This window comes from Plectropomus leopardus, chromosome 6 (genome assembly GCF_026936395.1).
Source record: "Plectropomus leopardus strain MGB_pleo_1.0 chromosome 6, ASM2693639v1, whole genome shotgun sequence".
NCBI lineage: Eukaryota > Metazoa > Chordata > Actinopteri > Perciformes > Serranidae > Plectropomus > Plectropomus leopardus.
The window spans coordinates 7,678,470-7,696,371 of NC_142181.1; the positions used below are offsets into that span (position 1 = coordinate 7,678,470).

The following is a 17,902-nucleotide window of genomic DNA, read 5'->3' on the forward strand; positions in this document are numbered from 1 at the left end:
ATAATTCTTATCATTTTTTCTTCGATTTATTGTTTAACAAGATTCCTTGCAATATGCATCCTATTTTTCGTTTTTCACAACGTCTTTTAGTGTGAAGGTGGAATCGCTGATCCCGCTGCTACTTCCGAAATTAACTTTATGACACTCAGCATTCTGGGTAATGAAGTTTTCACTGTGATTGCTATGCGGATAATAAGCGTTTCTATTCCCAGATGACATGTGTCTTTGGGTCATTGCTACGTGCTCTCATCCGGAGCAGATACAGTTAAATCCATATCATTTTAATCTAAACAGTTATTATCGTCTTTAGGAGAATAAATAAACAGAAACAAGGGTTTCAAAGGGTCGTTTTATTATTTAAGGCAACACACAAACAGATGCATTGCAGTTGCACTAATGATATAATGAGACCATGTGATTTTGATAATATGGAACTTACCAAAGGGTTTGTTGTTGTTGTTTGTGAATTTGTAGGGTCATCATTGTATTCTATAGTAAGTTTCTTTACTTTTATTTTTTAAAGGCTCTTATTGGATACATATACAATACAACATTTGTCATTAAGCACAAATCAAACTTGTGTGATATCAAATGAAGAAGCAAGCAGTAGGTGAAAAAAAAGTGACTCAAAGCTCAGTCGCTTTATCTGTTCCTCATGACAGACTGCTTCTCTCTTGCGATGATCCTGGACAATCCCAGTAGGGAGGAATAGGGAGGAAGGAAGCAGGTGCTAACACACTGTCTCCGTCTTTCTTCTCTGTGGTTAGTCCCTCAGAGTCTTTACAGTGGTGAAATAGTCCACACTGCTCCACCAACAATGGGTCTGGGTCCTCCTGTCCTGAAGGTGCGGAAGAATACAGTTGGACATGTACTGATCAGCACTTAGACCAAAGTTGTTATGTCCCTCGTCAGATCCAACACATGCAGCAAAAAATTAAATTTAAAAGACCTTTAAAAATCCCTGCATTGAAATTGTGGAAGAAAATGTTATTTTAATAAATTAAAGAGTGAAAAATACAATAAAACACTAAATATGGCTTACCAAACATGATTGTTATGTTGGTTGCACTTAACGTGTATTTTAACACTTTCAAACTAGAGAAAATTGGTTTTATTTCTTTCAAAAACATGGTGAAAATCAGTGAGCAACTTGAGAAGAAATTATCCAAAATTAACAAAACATTTGTTGTCGTTGTTGTTGTTGTTTTACAGTACAAGAAAACTACCCGAAAATTTACAGCAAATAGAGAGTAAAAAAGAAAAAGAAAAAGAAAGTTAAAAAACAAATAAGGAATTGACCTGAATGAGTACTTAAAAATTCTATTTTCTGTGAAAAAATTCAATATGTGTAATTATGGTAAGTGTAAGTAGCCTATAGTTATTGTTATAAGAATGTCCTCCATCTTTTATCTTTTTTCCTATATTATAGGATATTTTTCCTCAGCTTTTTTCTTTCTTTTTTTTTTATACTTTTTCTTAATATACTTTTTTATGCAATTTGTGAAACATTTTTTACCAATTTGCTCAGGGCTAAAGGTTAAACTTCTTATGAAAGGCATCTGAAAGCAGCACAGGAGAACTGATGTCAGTCCAGGTGTCAAATGTTTAATGTACAGAGAGATACTCTGTTTTAAAGTTTAGAGAGTTTCAAAAGTCTAATGTACAGGATTTATAGGATACATTGGCAGAATTGGAATATAATATCGTGTGTTTTATTTTCCTTCTCCTTAAAAGAACCCCATTTCCCCTAGTTAACAACCTTTTTTATTCCCTCTGACAGAAGACTTTAAAGCATTACCATCAGAACATCGGCAGTCCACAATTGCTGAAGCTGTCTGCTTCCTTAACATAGCACAGCAGACCTCTTTGCAGATTAAAAAAATAATAATGCAATAGAGCAGATGTCTTTAATACACTTGCAGCATTTTGTCTGACACTTGCTAGTGTTTTATCGATAGTGTTCTTGTGTGTTTTATGCTTATGAGAATCAATGACACCTTTCTGTTTTTGCTCTGCTTATAAATGTGATGTGCTTTACAAGCGAGTGGTCTTGCCATTTTGTCTTTATTTAAGGGAGCTCACAAAGACATATTATTGATGTGGCAATAAAGTTTTGAATATTGAATCTACTCACTTGTTGAAGTCTTCGAGCCCCAGTATCTCTGCTCTCCAGCTTTGGTGGGGAGAGGCTCAGCTCTGCCCTCTGGTGGACACCACACTGCCAGGGGTCCAGGATAACCCACTCTACACACACACACACACACACACACACACACACACACACACACACACACACACACACAGGTGCTGTGTATGGTCACACAAGAAGTATAGGCAGAGGTATGCATGCCCATACATACATGTGCATACAAAATCACAATAATCATGTCCTTCACAAATGAACCCTATAACATTCCTTTTAAATAATGTGAAAACAAATTGAAACAAATTTATTTTTGTGAGTAATTACCTTAAAATGTGTGTTCATAAATATGGTAATTAAAAGTACACCACACTTAGGAATTTATTTTAGATAATGTGGAAAACTTTGTTGGTAAAATTAATGGTCATTACATATTTATTTGCCGTATTTATGAACACACATTTTTAAATTAATGCTCATAAAAACTCAGTTTTTCCACATCATTTAAAAGGCATTTTAAATTGCTATGTGTTGCCATAATTTTGAACACATGTTTTTAAGTTGATTACAAGTCAAAATCTAATTGGTCCAACAATTTTTTCCACATTTAAAAGGATTTTTTAAGTGTTAACCATACTTGGCCAACAACCTGCCATGTGCAAACCTCTTCTGAAAACAAATGTCAAAGACTAACTGTTGTGGAGACTGCAGCCTTATCACTGTGTACCCACTGATAACAGCCCTGAAGATACACTATGAACTATAGTTAACTGGTCTTTCCAGAGCAAGTGTTTCACCTGTTTCCTAATCAGGCGAGATGTATTTCAGGGTGCGCAAAAGTCCTAACGTAATATGTCTTAAATTAAATTCCATAAATATTCAGCCTTAAAAGTCATTAAATAACATTAAATTTGAATTCGTAAGGTCTTAATTCTCAACAAAATTGTATCTAATGTCATTTATCCATCTATTAATTTCTTTAAGTCAAAATAAGTTGAACCCCTCTGGGTGAAAGTCCACATCTCTGATGTTATACATCTCTAAACTTATCATTAAACCTGAGACTGTCTATTTGCTTAAACTCAAACTCACCTGTTGGCAAAATGTAGGCCACACTAACTCACTCTTATAACCATATTCCTACATTCCTCTGCACACGACCACATATACTTACCTGCAATGCTTAGATAACAAAAACATGATTTATTTAAGAGTTGGTCTTAATTTTGGTGAACAACTGTCTTGAAAAGATCTTAAAAATCATTAAATCAATGCCCTGGTCTTTAGGCCTAACTGATAGATACTCACCGGTCCTGGGGGTCTGTGGTCCTGAAGCCTTTAGCAAATGGGTTGCTAGCAATTTTTAGTTGAGTGATCTGAGAGAGAGTGTGTAAAATAATGAGATAAAAAGTTTTTAAAAAAATTGCTTGTTCAGTCAGTTAATACACATTTAAAAGTCTACTGATTCTTGGTTTCCTACCCGGTGGTTCTGATAGGCAGTGACGGCCATGAAGCGTGTCTCAGGGAAGGAAAAAGAGCAGAAGTTCCTGTATGCATTTAAGTGACTGTTGGGAGCTGGATCCACATACACCACATGGAAGCGCGGCTGGTAGCGATGCATGGAGTTCAATATCATCTGACAAGGAGGAAATTGGGAGAAAGATTTACACAGAGCAAGCAAGTAAAAAAAAGAAAGATATTTCTGTTGTGATGAAATGGAAATGAAACAATGCATTATGTTTTCTGCTCTCACACGTGAAAACATGAGGAGTCACATTAAAGACTGACATGTCCGTTGTCATCCAGCAGGTTGTTGGTGAGCTTGAGAGTGTCGAAGGAAACAGTCTGCTTCATCCACTGGGCTCCACAGGCAGGCGAGTCGGGGTGAAAATGCATCCTGCTTGGGGCTACGACATCTGCTCTCCCTGCCACCAACCAAGATGAGCTGTGGAACGCATATCTGACACACACACACAAACACACACACATATACATGTTTCTAATTTGTAAAATGGGAATGGTAAAGTAGTACAGAGAGGTTATAGGTAGACAAAGAAATAGGCAAAAAACATTGACTGTGTGTTAGAAAAAAACAACAATCCCTGTTACATACTGCACACCTCACTCTGTATGTGTGTCTGACCTGTATCTTTTATTGTCAATGGGGATAAAGTCCATAAGCAGGACATATTCAGCAGCAGGATCCATCCCGGAGATTTGCACCTGGAATGTAGGAAACATCCTCCTGCAGATTATGATGATGTAAATGAACATGATGATGCAGAAAAAGAAGTGCACAATAGGCATACAAGTAAGGAGGTACAATAATATTGGTACGTCATTGGTATTGACAGATAAAGACTTTAAAAATTCAGCACCAGCCCAAAATTAACATTTCTGCCGATATGACAAGGTGATAAAATGTCACTTTAATTATGCAACTTTCATAAGTCAAATTTGCCTTCACTGAGACTTTTTGTTATGATTGTTTAAGAGAGAGCATCAACCAAGCCTGTTAAACCCTAAGAACCTGGATTGACGTCTGTTTTGTTGTGCTGTGTTCGGACGTCTTTCACAGGCATTTAAACGTATGGAACCTAAGAAAATTGGTTTTGATTATATGGTAAACGGTAAAAATAATTTGTTTTTGTTTTTTTGCTCTGTCTTAAGGTCATTTTTGTCTCCTTTTGTTTTTTTACTTTTCTTTTTTGAGCCTATTTTCAAGTAATTTTCTTTGAACTCTTTATTGATTTCATGCTCATTTTTAGGCCATTTCTATTTATGTTGCTCGTTGCCTGCGTCTCATGTTTTTGAAAGAAAGAAAGCCGATTTGCTTGGGCTTCAAAGGGTTAAAGTAGGATACATTTTACAGTTTTATTTAAAAATATTACCAAAAAATAAATATGACATGTTTTACATGTAACCAAAGTAGTTTTCTTAAAACGCCCAGTGAATGTATACATTTAGAAAAAGCATTGCATTTTATCCCTGCATCTGCCAGCGGGCCATCATCACCAAGAAGAGTAGGCATACTAATATGTAAATCCCACTATAAGAGCATCTTCATTTTCTCTGCAACCAGACAGGGAAAAAAGTCCCTGTACGAGTATCAGCAATTAGCCAAAATAAGTTGGAAAATATCAGCATATGAGATATCAGCAAACATCTTACCAAAACCAATAATATGATATAAGTAACTGTTACCTTCCAGCTTTGGTAACAATCATCTCTGTGCCCAGCTGATCAAACTGCTGCCACAGTGCATGCATCTCCAGCTGAACTCTTACCCCGCTGACTTGGGGGGCCTTGGCGCTCGACAGCAACCCCCCGTCTGCACAGCAGGGCAGAGATAGTTCACAGCTCTGAGTCAGATGAGGACCTGAGGAGAGGAGAATGAATGAGAGGACAGCAGAGATGTGCAGTGAACTCGGGCCCACATGGGATTGGATAATGGACTTAAGTTGTTTTTTCGAAACAGTCCCCTCATTCACTCACTCACTATTCACTATGTAGTTTATATTAAATAGTGCACTATATAGGGAATAACCAAACCAGATTTCAGACACTACTTTGGATTTTTTTCCCTGGAAATACATGACCACTTTGCATTGTAGTAGGTAGGCATTGTATATACTTTACATTGTATATACACTGAAATTTGCTGAGCATTGTGGGCATTCAATAGTGCACTATATAGCGGATAAAATGAATTGCTGAGAATTCGAACACCACTACAAAATGGCGAACACTATATAGTGCACTATATGCGTGATAGGGGACGATTTAGAACACAGCTTTTGTCTCTGATCATCACATTAAGTTATATTTTCTCCATTCAAGACACATAATTTTAACTATTAAAAAAACATAAACACTTACCCTCCATTTTTTTAACAAGATAAATTTTATGAGTGAATTTTGGTGTTTCTTGTCTTCCTTTGATAGTTCTGTTCACTTAAGTCTGCTCTTCAACTTCTGAGCCCAAGCAGCAACTCCTGCCATAACATCAAGACCAGAGGAGAACCACACCAGCAGCTTTGGTATGCAACATAAAACTCTTCCTGTCCAGTGCAAGGCAGTTTAGAGGCAGGTAGACGTACATCCAAGTGTTTGGAGTGGCTGTTTGTGTCCAGGAACAAGCCAGTTTTATACACCATGAGACTCTCACTGGGGACCTCATGGCTGCCTCATCTATTACAATACTCACAGTGCCAGTGACATGCACTAATCACAGCTGTGCTCACATGCACGCTGACCAAAGAACTGTGAATGCACAAATGTGCACCTACATACACACACACACACACACACACACACACACACACACACACACACAGGCTTTTTGGAGCATGTAGCAGCCCCTGCTTGCATCTGCTATTGCTTCTTATTGCCTAAAGCCTTATGTGGACCCTGTCTTGACGGACCAGTAGGACATTAATAACATCCTGATCAGCTCAGTGTTACTGGGTGTGGACAGATGAAGACAGCAACAAACTGCTTTTATTATTCATAGCCTATTTTCTTGAAGCAGAATTTCAACACCACACTAATTAGAGAGTCAGTTATTCCCTAAAACTGACTTAAAAGCGAACATTTCTGCTTTGATTTGATGCTTATTCTAGTGCATTTCTAGAAAATATAATACATCAGGCAGTGTCAGGAATACATTGTTAAAGTCTTGGACTTTTCTCCATTGTTTTCCTTGCTGTTAATGTTTTCACATCTCCAAAAGAGTCTCAGGATGTGTGTTCCATGCACATTCAACCGCTGTGTGTGTATGTGTGTGTGTGTCCGTGTGAATAACCTCATGTGGCTTTATAATAGGACAGTGTTGAGGAGTCCCAGCCTGAGGGACCTGAAACCAAAAAGTTGACTTTTCCCTAATAAAGCACAACACCAGCTATGTTCGTCAATAGGCCAGTGTGCACCCCCGATCTGCTCATTAATCACAGCGATCAGGACCACAGGCAGAAACATCTCATATGTTATTAGATGTCTGTTTTGAGTAGAACTGATTATATTAATGTTGTTGTTTTCCATGGACCTTGTGATCAATGATGACCCCTTGAAATGCTGGCTCTGTGATATGACCTTAAAGGCTCATCGAGGTAAAATAATAATTATAATAATAAGAATAATAAATGTGTACTGCTAAATTCGTGAGAGTGTGATTTTAGTGAGTTAACTGCATTGTGTATCTTTCTAGTTTAGATAGATATGTTCTAATGTAGGATTTAAATATGTTTGTTGTAGCATAATAAATTGTGACTGTCACAGACGATATTCTGCTTCATCAGAGGCAGATCATTTAGGGGAGAATTGATGCAGAGTCAGAGAGCAGAGCAATATATACAGTCAGATGTTTATTGAGCTGTCTTTCATCAAAACGCAGTTTTCAACAGGCAAGCATCATTACACAGAAGTTCAGGCACTTCATTTACATACAATTACTACACAAAATGTAAGCAGTTGCAAAGAGTAAAGCATGTGTGTGCTCAATGTGTATGTATCTGTGTATATCTTTGCTTGCACGTGCTTGATCACAGACGCATGAAATAAGCTGTTTGAATGGTAGAGAAAGAGCAAGGGTCCCGCCGATTTGTTGCAAAGAAGTGCATCAGTGAGGCGTCGGCTGCATCTCAGGAGTTGAACCTGCTGTGAGAACAGAGGGAATGACGAGGAAGATGGAATGGATCTAGGACTGTCAGGTAGGTGAGGTTAGTTACAGGAGCAGGATAAAGATGATTTAGTTCTTGGTGACGGTTGCAGCGATGGTCTCAAAGATCTCTTGGAGCTTCGTCTTGACATCGTCAACTAAAGGAGCAATCTTCTCCCTCAGGGCAGTGAGGTCGTCAGCGTTGATGGACTGTGCCTGATTGACACCTGCTTTTATTTGCTCCACATATTCGTCCACATAGGGTTTAACCATTGACTTGACTTCTTCCAAACGTTCATAAATCTTCGCACGCACAGACTCCACAATGGGCATGATGGCAGATTTGGTCTCCTCCACATTGACGTCAATCTTTTGACGCAAGTCCTCCAGCACAGGCTCCAGCTTGGTCTTCAAAGCTTCCATCTCTTGTCTGTGGTGGTTTGCATAATCCGTGATGGTTGGTTCCAACAGTTTGCGGTATTCCTCTATGTGTTTGGTAAGGACACCCCTCAGCGCGTCACGTTTTGGCTCAAGATCAATTTTCAGGGCGTCTATATCCTTCGTGATAGAAGTACGAAGTTCTGCGGTAGCGTCAGCGATGGTGGTGACAACAGAGTCAGTCACTGGGGAAACAGCAGTCTGCATGGCCTTGAGCTGATTGTACCAAGTGTCCATACGCTGAGACAGTGTGCTCCTGAGGGGGAACAGAGGTGGGGAGGCAAAACTATTTCATCTTGAGTTAAATAAAAACATCAATGAGTAAAAGGTGGTTAGATAGGACCAAATGAAAAAAGGTGAATGAATCAGTGTCAGAGCAAGTATCAGTTACAGAAACTGGGGCTAACCGAGGAGAATGAAATGTCCTTACTTTAATTCGCTGTACTCAGTACCATCGAGCTGGTCCAGAGCTTTCTTCGCACTGTCCCTCACCTGGATAAGGTACACATCCACAGCACTACGAATTTGCTCCAGCTGACTAGGTGCATCAGCCTGCAGGGATGCGGCCTGAGAGCCTTAGGAGGAATGGAAAGGAAAGGCGGGGAGTTGAGATAAGCAATACGAAAAAAACAACATTTCAAATGAATAATAGGAAACATATTTAACAAATAAACATTTCATATATTGCGTACAATCAATACACTGACTAAAAAAAGTGTTTCTCTTTAAGTAAGACACATGATTTTCCGAACTCACCGACAGCCACTAGAAGGGCGAGAGCGAGGGCCACAAATTTCATGATGGTGGTCTAAAGTGGAAAAGGAGGCAACATGTCACACTCACAATATGGCAGTTAACAGTATCAATAAAACCTGTTTAAATTGCACAAAGACAAAAAACAATCCCAATTTAAAAATGGAAACTGTTTAATACATACAGTCTGACCTAAAACAATGTGAAGGCCTCAAATATAAGAACACTTTAACACAGATAAATTTACATACTGATCCCAGAGTTGGTCTGAAAGAGTTAACATTAAACATATAGCAGCCTATTAAAAGAACCCCTAATCTGAGTAGATTAGAGATTCAGAGAGACAGCTCAGGCAGATTAGGTCTGGACTTCAGTGAAATCCTCATCCTAGCTTTACCATAGGACAGTCACAGAATTATCAGATTGGCTCTCTAAGCCCAGAGATGATCGCAGCCCAGAAGGCACTTAAATTTAGGGATTTCTTTGTCTTCTAGAAATAAAGATAACTGCCAGAATATCACTCCAGGCTATACAGCATTACCCCCAAATTACAATTAATTCAATGAAATATGTCACATAAAGAAACTTCCATTCGGCAGCAGTTCACAACTTTATCAAAGTTTACAGATTGTGAAAATCACACACTGAAAATGAAAGTTCTCCAGCAGTTATTCTCCCCTGGCTGTCTGATCTACAGCACAAATCCCAATTAGAGCCACAGCAGTTGAATGTCCTACCTGGTGGAGTTCTTGATGAGACTGAAAAACTCCAGCAAGAGCAGACTTTTTATAGTGGCCGCATGAGGGATGAGTCCATGTGGGGAGGAGGGGTGGGGGTGGAGGTGTGAGGATTGTGTGTCTCCGTGGAGGTGGACCTCACCCCCTGCCATCTCCCTCAGCGGGGGGACTGGGTTTAGAGTTCAATGGTCACCTGCTGAGAGGGTATCACTCAGCACATACACAGACACAAAATCTCAGATTTGCTTCACATTATCGGTATCATAAATGTGCTGTAACTCTTACTGAAGTGCCAAGAGCCTAACAGTCCTTTGAATTTATCACATTCAACAGGACATTTTATGGGTGATTCTTCTGGGATAGCTGTTTTTATATATTTATTTATTTTTATTTTATTTTTTGCAGCTTGATAAAATTTATCTCATTGTCATGTGGCCAAGCTGCTCTTAATGTGAAGAAGACATGAAAGGCCAAGATAGAGCCATAAAGATAATTAACCCTTTGAAACCTGGATCGACATGAGTTTTCAGAAGCCTTTCACAAGCCATTTGACCCTTAAAAACCTTACCAAATTGGTTTGATTTCTTTCGAAAGCGTCTGGAAAAAAGCCAATGAGCAAATTGATAAGAACTGTCCTACAAATTGCAAGTATTAGTTGAAGGTGACCAAAATAAATAAATAAATAAATATTTAAAAAGTAGTTTTAAAAGGAGAGAATTAAACATAGGATCTAAAAAATAGCAACAAAAAATGTCCAGATAACTAATTTATAATAACAATAATAAATATTTACTCATTCATTCAGTTATTTATTTATTTGCTTTTTTCAGGTCATTTTCTTATAACTTTTTTACTGACTTTTTGCCGATGTTTTTGCCATGTCTTGTAAGTTGCTTTTTCACTTTTTCCATCTTTTTTCATAGAAATCAAACAAAATGTAATCACATTGAACCCGCAGTCAGCATATTGTGAATAAGAATTATGCATGCGTTTGCATTCACGCAGACCCACACGATACAACATAATGGTGCAGTCATCAATCAAGAACAGTGTATCAGGAAAATCTTATCTCAGTTTACAGATAACAAGGTCTGTGGACTGTGTGTGCGATGATTAATAGGTCGGAGAGTAGTGTGTGCTATGCTGCTGTTAGTTGTCCTATCACTCGTGGACTTTATCACCATGGTTTTGTGTATTTTGCGGACCTTGAGTGATCATAGTATAGAGAGATATCTATTATATACAGATCATGGGTACTATAATGTCCACTGTTACAAACCCTTAACCCTCATATTAGAATTGTGTATCAAAAGGTTCATTTGGAGATTTGTAATGGATAAGATAAAATAAAAACAGTTATAGATATAGATATAGATATAGATATAGATATAGATATATTAAAACAGACTATGGTTCAGTAACTAAAGGTTTTATTTATGAACAGAGGCTTTTATGCAACAAGCAAAGACCATCTTTAGATTGAAAGGTAGTCTATCCCTGAAATGTTCAGGGATATTTCTATGCATGGGGTCATGTGTGAATAGGAGCCGGGATCGATATTCGAAGTCTGTACCACCAATTTTCCATCTCTAGACCTAGTGCAGGTTTATTAGGTACAAGGTTAATCATTGTCTTCAGTGGTCAGTGGCAATCAGCTTTCACCAAGCGACTGGCCTGTGTGTCTTGCTCAGTGCACAGTACAGTACTTCCAGTTGCCAATATGATCAATAGAGTTTTCTCTGAATATCATTGCTCTCAGAATCTCTCACTGTCATTGCATGTCACAATGGGTTTTAAGCGACTGCAACACGTCCAGTTCATGTTTTATGCAATGTGAAGCAAGAAACGACAGAAAGAATTCAAATCAGACCCAGCAACACACATTATGTGTTACATGCAAGACAACTGACACTTCAGAAGGCAAAGACTTAACATGACAAAAATAAGTTCACTACAGCAAATAAAAGCAATACAGTCATTAATAAGAAAAATAGAAAGCCCTGCACAGTGTTTCAAAATCCCCAAAAATGGCCTTGCAGTTACTTCTACTTTGTGAATCTCAGAATGTTCACCTGTATGAGGACTGTTTGAGAAGTTGGCTCAACTATATGCTCATTTGTGAGAACTGAGCTGGTATATTGAAATGGAGTAGATACCACAGATGCGCCATGCATTGTGCCGCCATAGTTGACTTAGAGGTCCAGTGTCTAAGATTTAGGGGGGTATATCAATTTAAAAAATTAATGCATTATAATAAGTTTGTTTTCTTAATCACTTTGAAAAAAGATGGTTGTTTGTGTTACCTTAAAATGAGCCATTTATATCTATAGTGATATCTATGTTTTGCTGACAGGTTTCAACAATCAGCCATGTGAGGCTATTTGGGTAGTAAACGGGCTGAAAATGGTCCATAATGGCCCAATACCAATTGCCTTCATGGTTGGGTTTACCCAAGTGGGCTCCACATGCGTCATGCTAGGGCTACCTGGATATAAGTGGGTATGAGGAAAAAGGAAAAGGGTAACACCTGCACGCTTACTCCATGCCACAATGGTTTATCAAGACAACTTTTCGATCGATATATTTATACATAATGCACACCAATAGTTCTGATCAGCTCTGTGGTTGCAGATGTGATAAACCATCTGAACCACTCAGGGTAGTAAAACAACTGACTTTCGACAATTTAAAAAATTACATAGAAAATATAGTAAAAACACACAAAGAAGAAAAACAGTGATGTCAAGGCCATTTTGCAAAACATCAAACATATCTCAATCAATAAAACATCGTATCAAGATTTATGTCAAAATTCCTCTTTTAATCAAAATACATCATATTAAATTCCATCATAAGTCAACAACACCTACTTTTAATGTTGTATTAAATTAAGGTTAAGGGAGTAATCTCCATAAAAATAAAAAAAGAAAAGAAAAACATCAAGTTCCAATAAAGGAAAAAATATTTGATTCCAATAAAGGAAAAGGAGCCCCAAATGTGCATGTTATCTGTGGCCAATATGGAAGAATGGACACTCTTATATGGGACCCATATTTCAACGTCCACAGAAGAACCCACACAAATGTTGGTAGGGCAGTAGCCCAGAACGGACAAAGCACAATGGATGGGCCTATTTTAGTAAGTCACTGTAGTTAGCAGCCCCTCTGCGAAGAGCAACTTTTTTTATGTCTTATTTATTTATGAATTATTTATGTCTTAAAATTCTTATTTGTGATGTAAATGGCTTTTTTCAGTGTTTTTACCAGTTCAGCTCACCCGGTCGTTTTGTTTCGAAGAGGAAGAGTCCTCTTTAGATAGTTTTGCTCCCAGTAAAAACCTCCTGAATTTAGGTGAAACACTGATTTGAAAAGTGAAACTGCTTTATTGAGTAATTTTATTTATTTATTACCAGATTTTCACCTGTTCTGTTTGTTTTGGACCACTGCAGACAATATGTCTCATGAACATTTAAAACTGAAGGAATTCCAACATGGAGAAGTTTTGGTTGGTTGGAATCAGAATATTTTCACCCCCACATGTCGCTAAATCGCCTTAAATCTTGACACTCCTCCTTTAGACTATTAAATTAAGCATAAATTATTTGTTAAGGTAATAAGATCTGTGCAAACTGCAAAATTCTGCAGGAATGCTTCTGATCTTCAAAAACACTTTCAAACACATTTCATGAGAATATACAGCACACAGAGCTACACAGTCTTCAGTAATAGGCTACAGCGTGCTGGAAGAATGCTATAAGTTGTTAATTCAGGTTGTTCGTTCTGCTTTGTTGAATTTCATGACATTTCTATAGGAGTTTGTATTTTTCAGGAGTGTAAACCACAAAACTAATGTTTAATGTTCCCTTTGTAACAGTTTTGGTGTTTGCCTGCAGCAATTTCTCTAATTCCATTTAAAAATCAAATCACATTTGACCCTTCTTTGTGTTTCTCCTCTAATTTGCCTTTGTTATTTATCACATGACACTGTGGTGGCTATCCTGACTCTTAACCCCCTGACTACAAAGTCATTCACTTTATAATTTTATGGACAGGAACCAAGCTGAGCTTGATGAGGCCGTGGAGACAGAGAGGTGACAGAGCTGTCACCTCTGCAAGCAACATCAGTGCCTGCTAGGTTTGGACTGATGTTATCAACTGTAGCCATTTGTCTGACATCAATTAGAAAATACAGCTGGATGTTCAAAAAAGTGACAATGGAGGCTTTGTAGTTGGCATCCAATAATGTGTAAGTCTGAAGTTCTGGTTGAAACCTTGCTTAGCCATTCAAGCAAAAACAAACAGGAAAAGACAGCAATAGTTTTGAACCATTAGACAGAAAAAACAGACACTTTTTAAGAGTGCCACCTTGGACTCTGGGAAATAATGAGGGACATTTTTTCAATATTCTGATATTTTTCTGATTGACTCTTTGAGCAAATTGGCTTGATTTTTCACAAAAACCTCTAAAAAGGCATTGATTAACTTACCAAGAAATGACTCTAAAATGATCAAGAAATTAGGAAAGAAAAATCTACAAGAAAATTAAATAAAATTAGCACAAAAAGACAAAAGTAAAAGAACAAAAACAGGTAATGACCTTCGAAAAGTAATAATAATAATAATAATTTCTGTAACCTAATTTTAAATGAATTATTACAGCAATTATAAGTAATGTCTTCTTAATATTTTCCAATTATTTGACAATAATGATTCTCTTTTTTTAAAAGCTAATTTTCAGGTCATTTTCTCATCACCTTTCTTTTTTATTTTAGCTTTTTTATGCCATGTTGCTGATTTTTTTTTTTACATACGTTTGGAAGAAATCACACGAATATGCTTTCAAAAGATTAAATGCTTGTGAAAGGCATCTGGGTGCATCAAAAGAAAACTGATGTCAATCCAGGTTACAAAAGGTTAAACAAGCAACCAAAAAAATGTTAATGAAAATAATCCACCAAGAACAGTATAGGGCTGAACAGATCACAGCACATGGCCCCTGTCATGGCTCTGGCATGTACTGTCGTTGCACCGTAGTCTGTAGGGCTTTTGCCCCGGCCCCTGAGATAAGAGCGTTCTACATATCAGCTGCTCTCAGCTCAGAGATGCTGACCCGGAGTGAAACAGGCCTTGTCAGAAGAATTACTCTTATCTGGAACAGCAACCTTTGAGATTGCTTGAATTGCTCCATGTTGATTCAACATCCATAAGCAGCCATTTATCTAGATTGCTGCCGTCACAATTGTTATCAATACAAAGAACACCTAGCAGGCAAGACCTTTGCTGAGGTTGCACATTTCATGGTGCTAAAGTTGTTAGGAGGTTTATTTTTTACGACAGGCAACAAGACTATTTGAACAGAGCCAAAGGGGCCAAAAAAGCTTATCATAGAGAATCAAAAGATTGGCAAAATCGTAAACTTGCTGCTATTTTGGTCGATATCACAATGGATATTGATGGCAACACTTACATAAAGCCAATTGGTTTCTAGTCTATGACTTGATTTATTGATGATCTACTAATAAAAGGAACTTCTTTGATCAACAACAGCCAGTTTTACAGTGACCATCAAACAGCCAGAAAGATGTGGGATAATTGCCTGGAGATGATAAATATTTAATCAGCAAATCCCCCATTTGATCAGGCCCTGGCTGAGGTTCAAAGGTCACGTCATTGTTCCAGCTGCCTCCTTGATGGAGCACTGTTCCCAAAGCAGCAGGGGAGGTTATCTCAGCTGTAAGCAACAGTGTTGAGCTCTCTCTCATTTTCACCGACACACACATACACGGCTTTACCAAGTCTACTTAAGTGTAGTGTTAGTGGTTTTGCAATGTCACATCTGTAGAGGTCACTTCTGCTTTAATACAGATATTTGGACCATCGCCCTGGTCGCACAGTGTCACTTTAGGTTGCATCGCCCGGTGAGTTGTACAGCTTGACAACAAGAAAATCACCCCTGAACTCAGATAACCCGAATCATTAGAGAAGCAAAATGTAGAGGATATACAGTCTCCTAGCAAAATTATTTAATCATGAATAAATCCTGCCAGTACTCACGTAATCAGAGAGTAATGAGAACACACTTGGGCAACTTTTCTGCCAATAGTTGTCTTTATAACTGCTGATAGGGAACATTATCTTGTCCTTTTATGAGCATATGTAGCCATTTGCTGCTCTTAAGACTGTTACAAAGATATTGTGGCATATTAGTGCACAGGTGAATATTAGAGCCTGCCAACATGAGAAGAACATGTGCCTGGGTGAAGTTCTGGCAAATGCAACAGCAAATCCTGCAACTAACTGTTGTTGCTGTGTAGTGTTAAAATAATCGGGACTTCATTAAAAAGTGCCAAAACAGTATAGTGTAATTCTTGACTTACCTGACTGCTTACATATTTGCAGATTTTACAAAGTGAATTTAAGTGGGACAACAGGTAAAGTGAGACAGAATAGAATAGAATAGAATAGAATAGAATAGAATAGAATAGAATAGAATAGAATAGAATAGGAATACTTTATTAATCCTGTGAGGGAAATTGCTATGTTGCAGCAGCAAATAAGACAGCAGCGACTGAATTAAATATTTGTAAAAAAAAAAAAAAAAAAGAGCAAAATAATGCAAATATATATACAAAGGAAGGCACTTAACATTGAATAAAACAAAATAGAATAGAATAAAGTAAAATAACAATAATAAAGAAGAAGAAATGTACCGTTTGTAAAGAGAACAAAAAAAGAAGTGACAACACATTCTTACTCTTAACGTGTCACATATCGATGCATATTCAGTGAAATTTTGACGTCTATATATGATGTGTTATGTATTCTTAGTGAGTCTGTTGTTTACGTTGTGGGAAGCCAGGTCAGTTTACGCCTGTAAGATGTATTGTGACTTTTCACAATATGCTTCCATTGTCACAGGAAACTTTTAGTTTAGTTGAGTTATATGCATACAGTGTTTTTCAACGTACGTAAGAACAATTAGATATAAAGCAAACATATTTCAAGGCAATCCGTTTCCTTCATTTTTATTAACTTTTTTTTAAGTAAACTCATATTGTCTGATTTTAAAGTGAGGTTACATGATTAACATGCTGACAGGACTGAAATTAGATCTTGATAAAAATAATTACCATCAGTTTGCTGCATGTTATTATTATATTATTGCAATTAGCATACTACACTATTCAAACTGCAATGATCCCTATTGCCAAAACATTTAAAAATAAATTTCTTCCTCTTATACATCAAATTACATGGTTGCTTTTGTTTAAAAGAAGGTTTTGCATTTACTAAGCAGTAGAGAAGTGACTTTTTTGATCCAAGAATAGCTGTCCCACTTTGCCAAATAAGCTGTCTCACAAAACCTGAACATACTGCTGGAGTGAGAGAGGGGTTTTTGGTTTATTGAAAGTGAGTCGCTTCTAAAACATGGCATATTCGCCTTTCAAAAAAGGGCCTAAAATTACTTAGGTGGTTAGTTAGTTGTTTTTTTGGAAGTCTGCCAAGACATATATCTCCAGAAGTGTCCCACATTATGTGAATTTACACAACCATTCATCTGATGGTGTAATGTGCTACAAGTATGCAGATTAATATTTCATATGTAAACTATGCAAAACCTAATACACTATAATGCACTGCAAATGTTTATTGTAACAACTATAGTAGTTAAATAGTGCCACCTTCATTCTTCAGAAGTATTTTTGTACGATTAAGTGCAAAGCTAAATGTTTTAGAGTATAGTATATGTTATAGAGTATTTAGACATGACTTGTTAAAATGTATTTGGACAAATACATGGACTACTTTCCACCACTGGCTGTACACAGTGGATAAACAAGGTATTGAACCCATTAGTGATGAAAGAATCGGCAAATGCTAGCGTATTTGCATCACTTTTCTCAAATTCAAATGAAACTACATGAAATAGAAGTTGAGAATTCAAATTTTAACATTATGAGAAAGATAAAATTCATGGTGTCCATATTGTTGCCTATTCACAAATTGAAAAGAAATACCCCATATGATACAAATTTGGGGAGCTGAGATAGAAAAACATGCTGCAATCACACAATAGGCTTGTGTAATATGTTGTGTGGTGCAATCTTTCAATAGGCCTGTTGTATGTGTTTTAGTGTGTGGGTGTTATGTTGAACATCTGAGTTTCAAGGCCCAT

The 17,902-nt window shown here is 37.3% G+C and overlaps 2 protein-coding genes across 2 annotated transcripts; both read right to left on the reverse strand.

Annotated features, from left to right (window-relative positions):
- Positions 1 to 330: 330 nt before the first annotated feature.
- On the reverse strand, positions 331 to 7,358 carry LOC121943390 (T-box transcription factor TBX1). Its single transcript, XM_088078612.1, has 8 exons — positions 6,023 to 7,358; positions 5,348 to 5,522; positions 4,287 to 4,388; positions 3,932 to 4,103; positions 3,624 to 3,779; positions 3,452 to 3,519; positions 2,135 to 2,244; positions 331 to 838 (listed from the first exon to the last, which is right to left on the reverse strand). Exons 1-8 carry the CDS (start codon positions 6,027 to 6,029, stop codon positions 654 to 656), a joined length of 975 nt encoding a protein of 324 aa, XP_087934738.1. The 5' UTR covers positions 6,030 to 7,358; the 3' UTR covers positions 331 to 653.
- A 135-nt stretch (positions 7,359 to 7,493) lies between these two features.
- LOC121943785 (apolipoprotein A-I-like) lies at positions 7,494 to 9,747 on the reverse strand. Its single transcript, XM_042487394.2, has 4 exons — positions 9,728 to 9,747; positions 8,994 to 9,045; positions 8,668 to 8,812; positions 7,494 to 8,493 (listed from the first exon to the last, which is right to left on the reverse strand). Exons 2-4 carry the CDS (start codon positions 9,034 to 9,036, stop codon positions 7,890 to 7,892), a joined length of 792 nt encoding a protein of 263 aa, XP_042343328.2. The 5' UTR covers positions 9,037 to 9,045; positions 9,728 to 9,747; the 3' UTR covers positions 7,494 to 7,889.
- Positions 9,748 to 17,902: the final 8,155 nt, after the last annotated feature.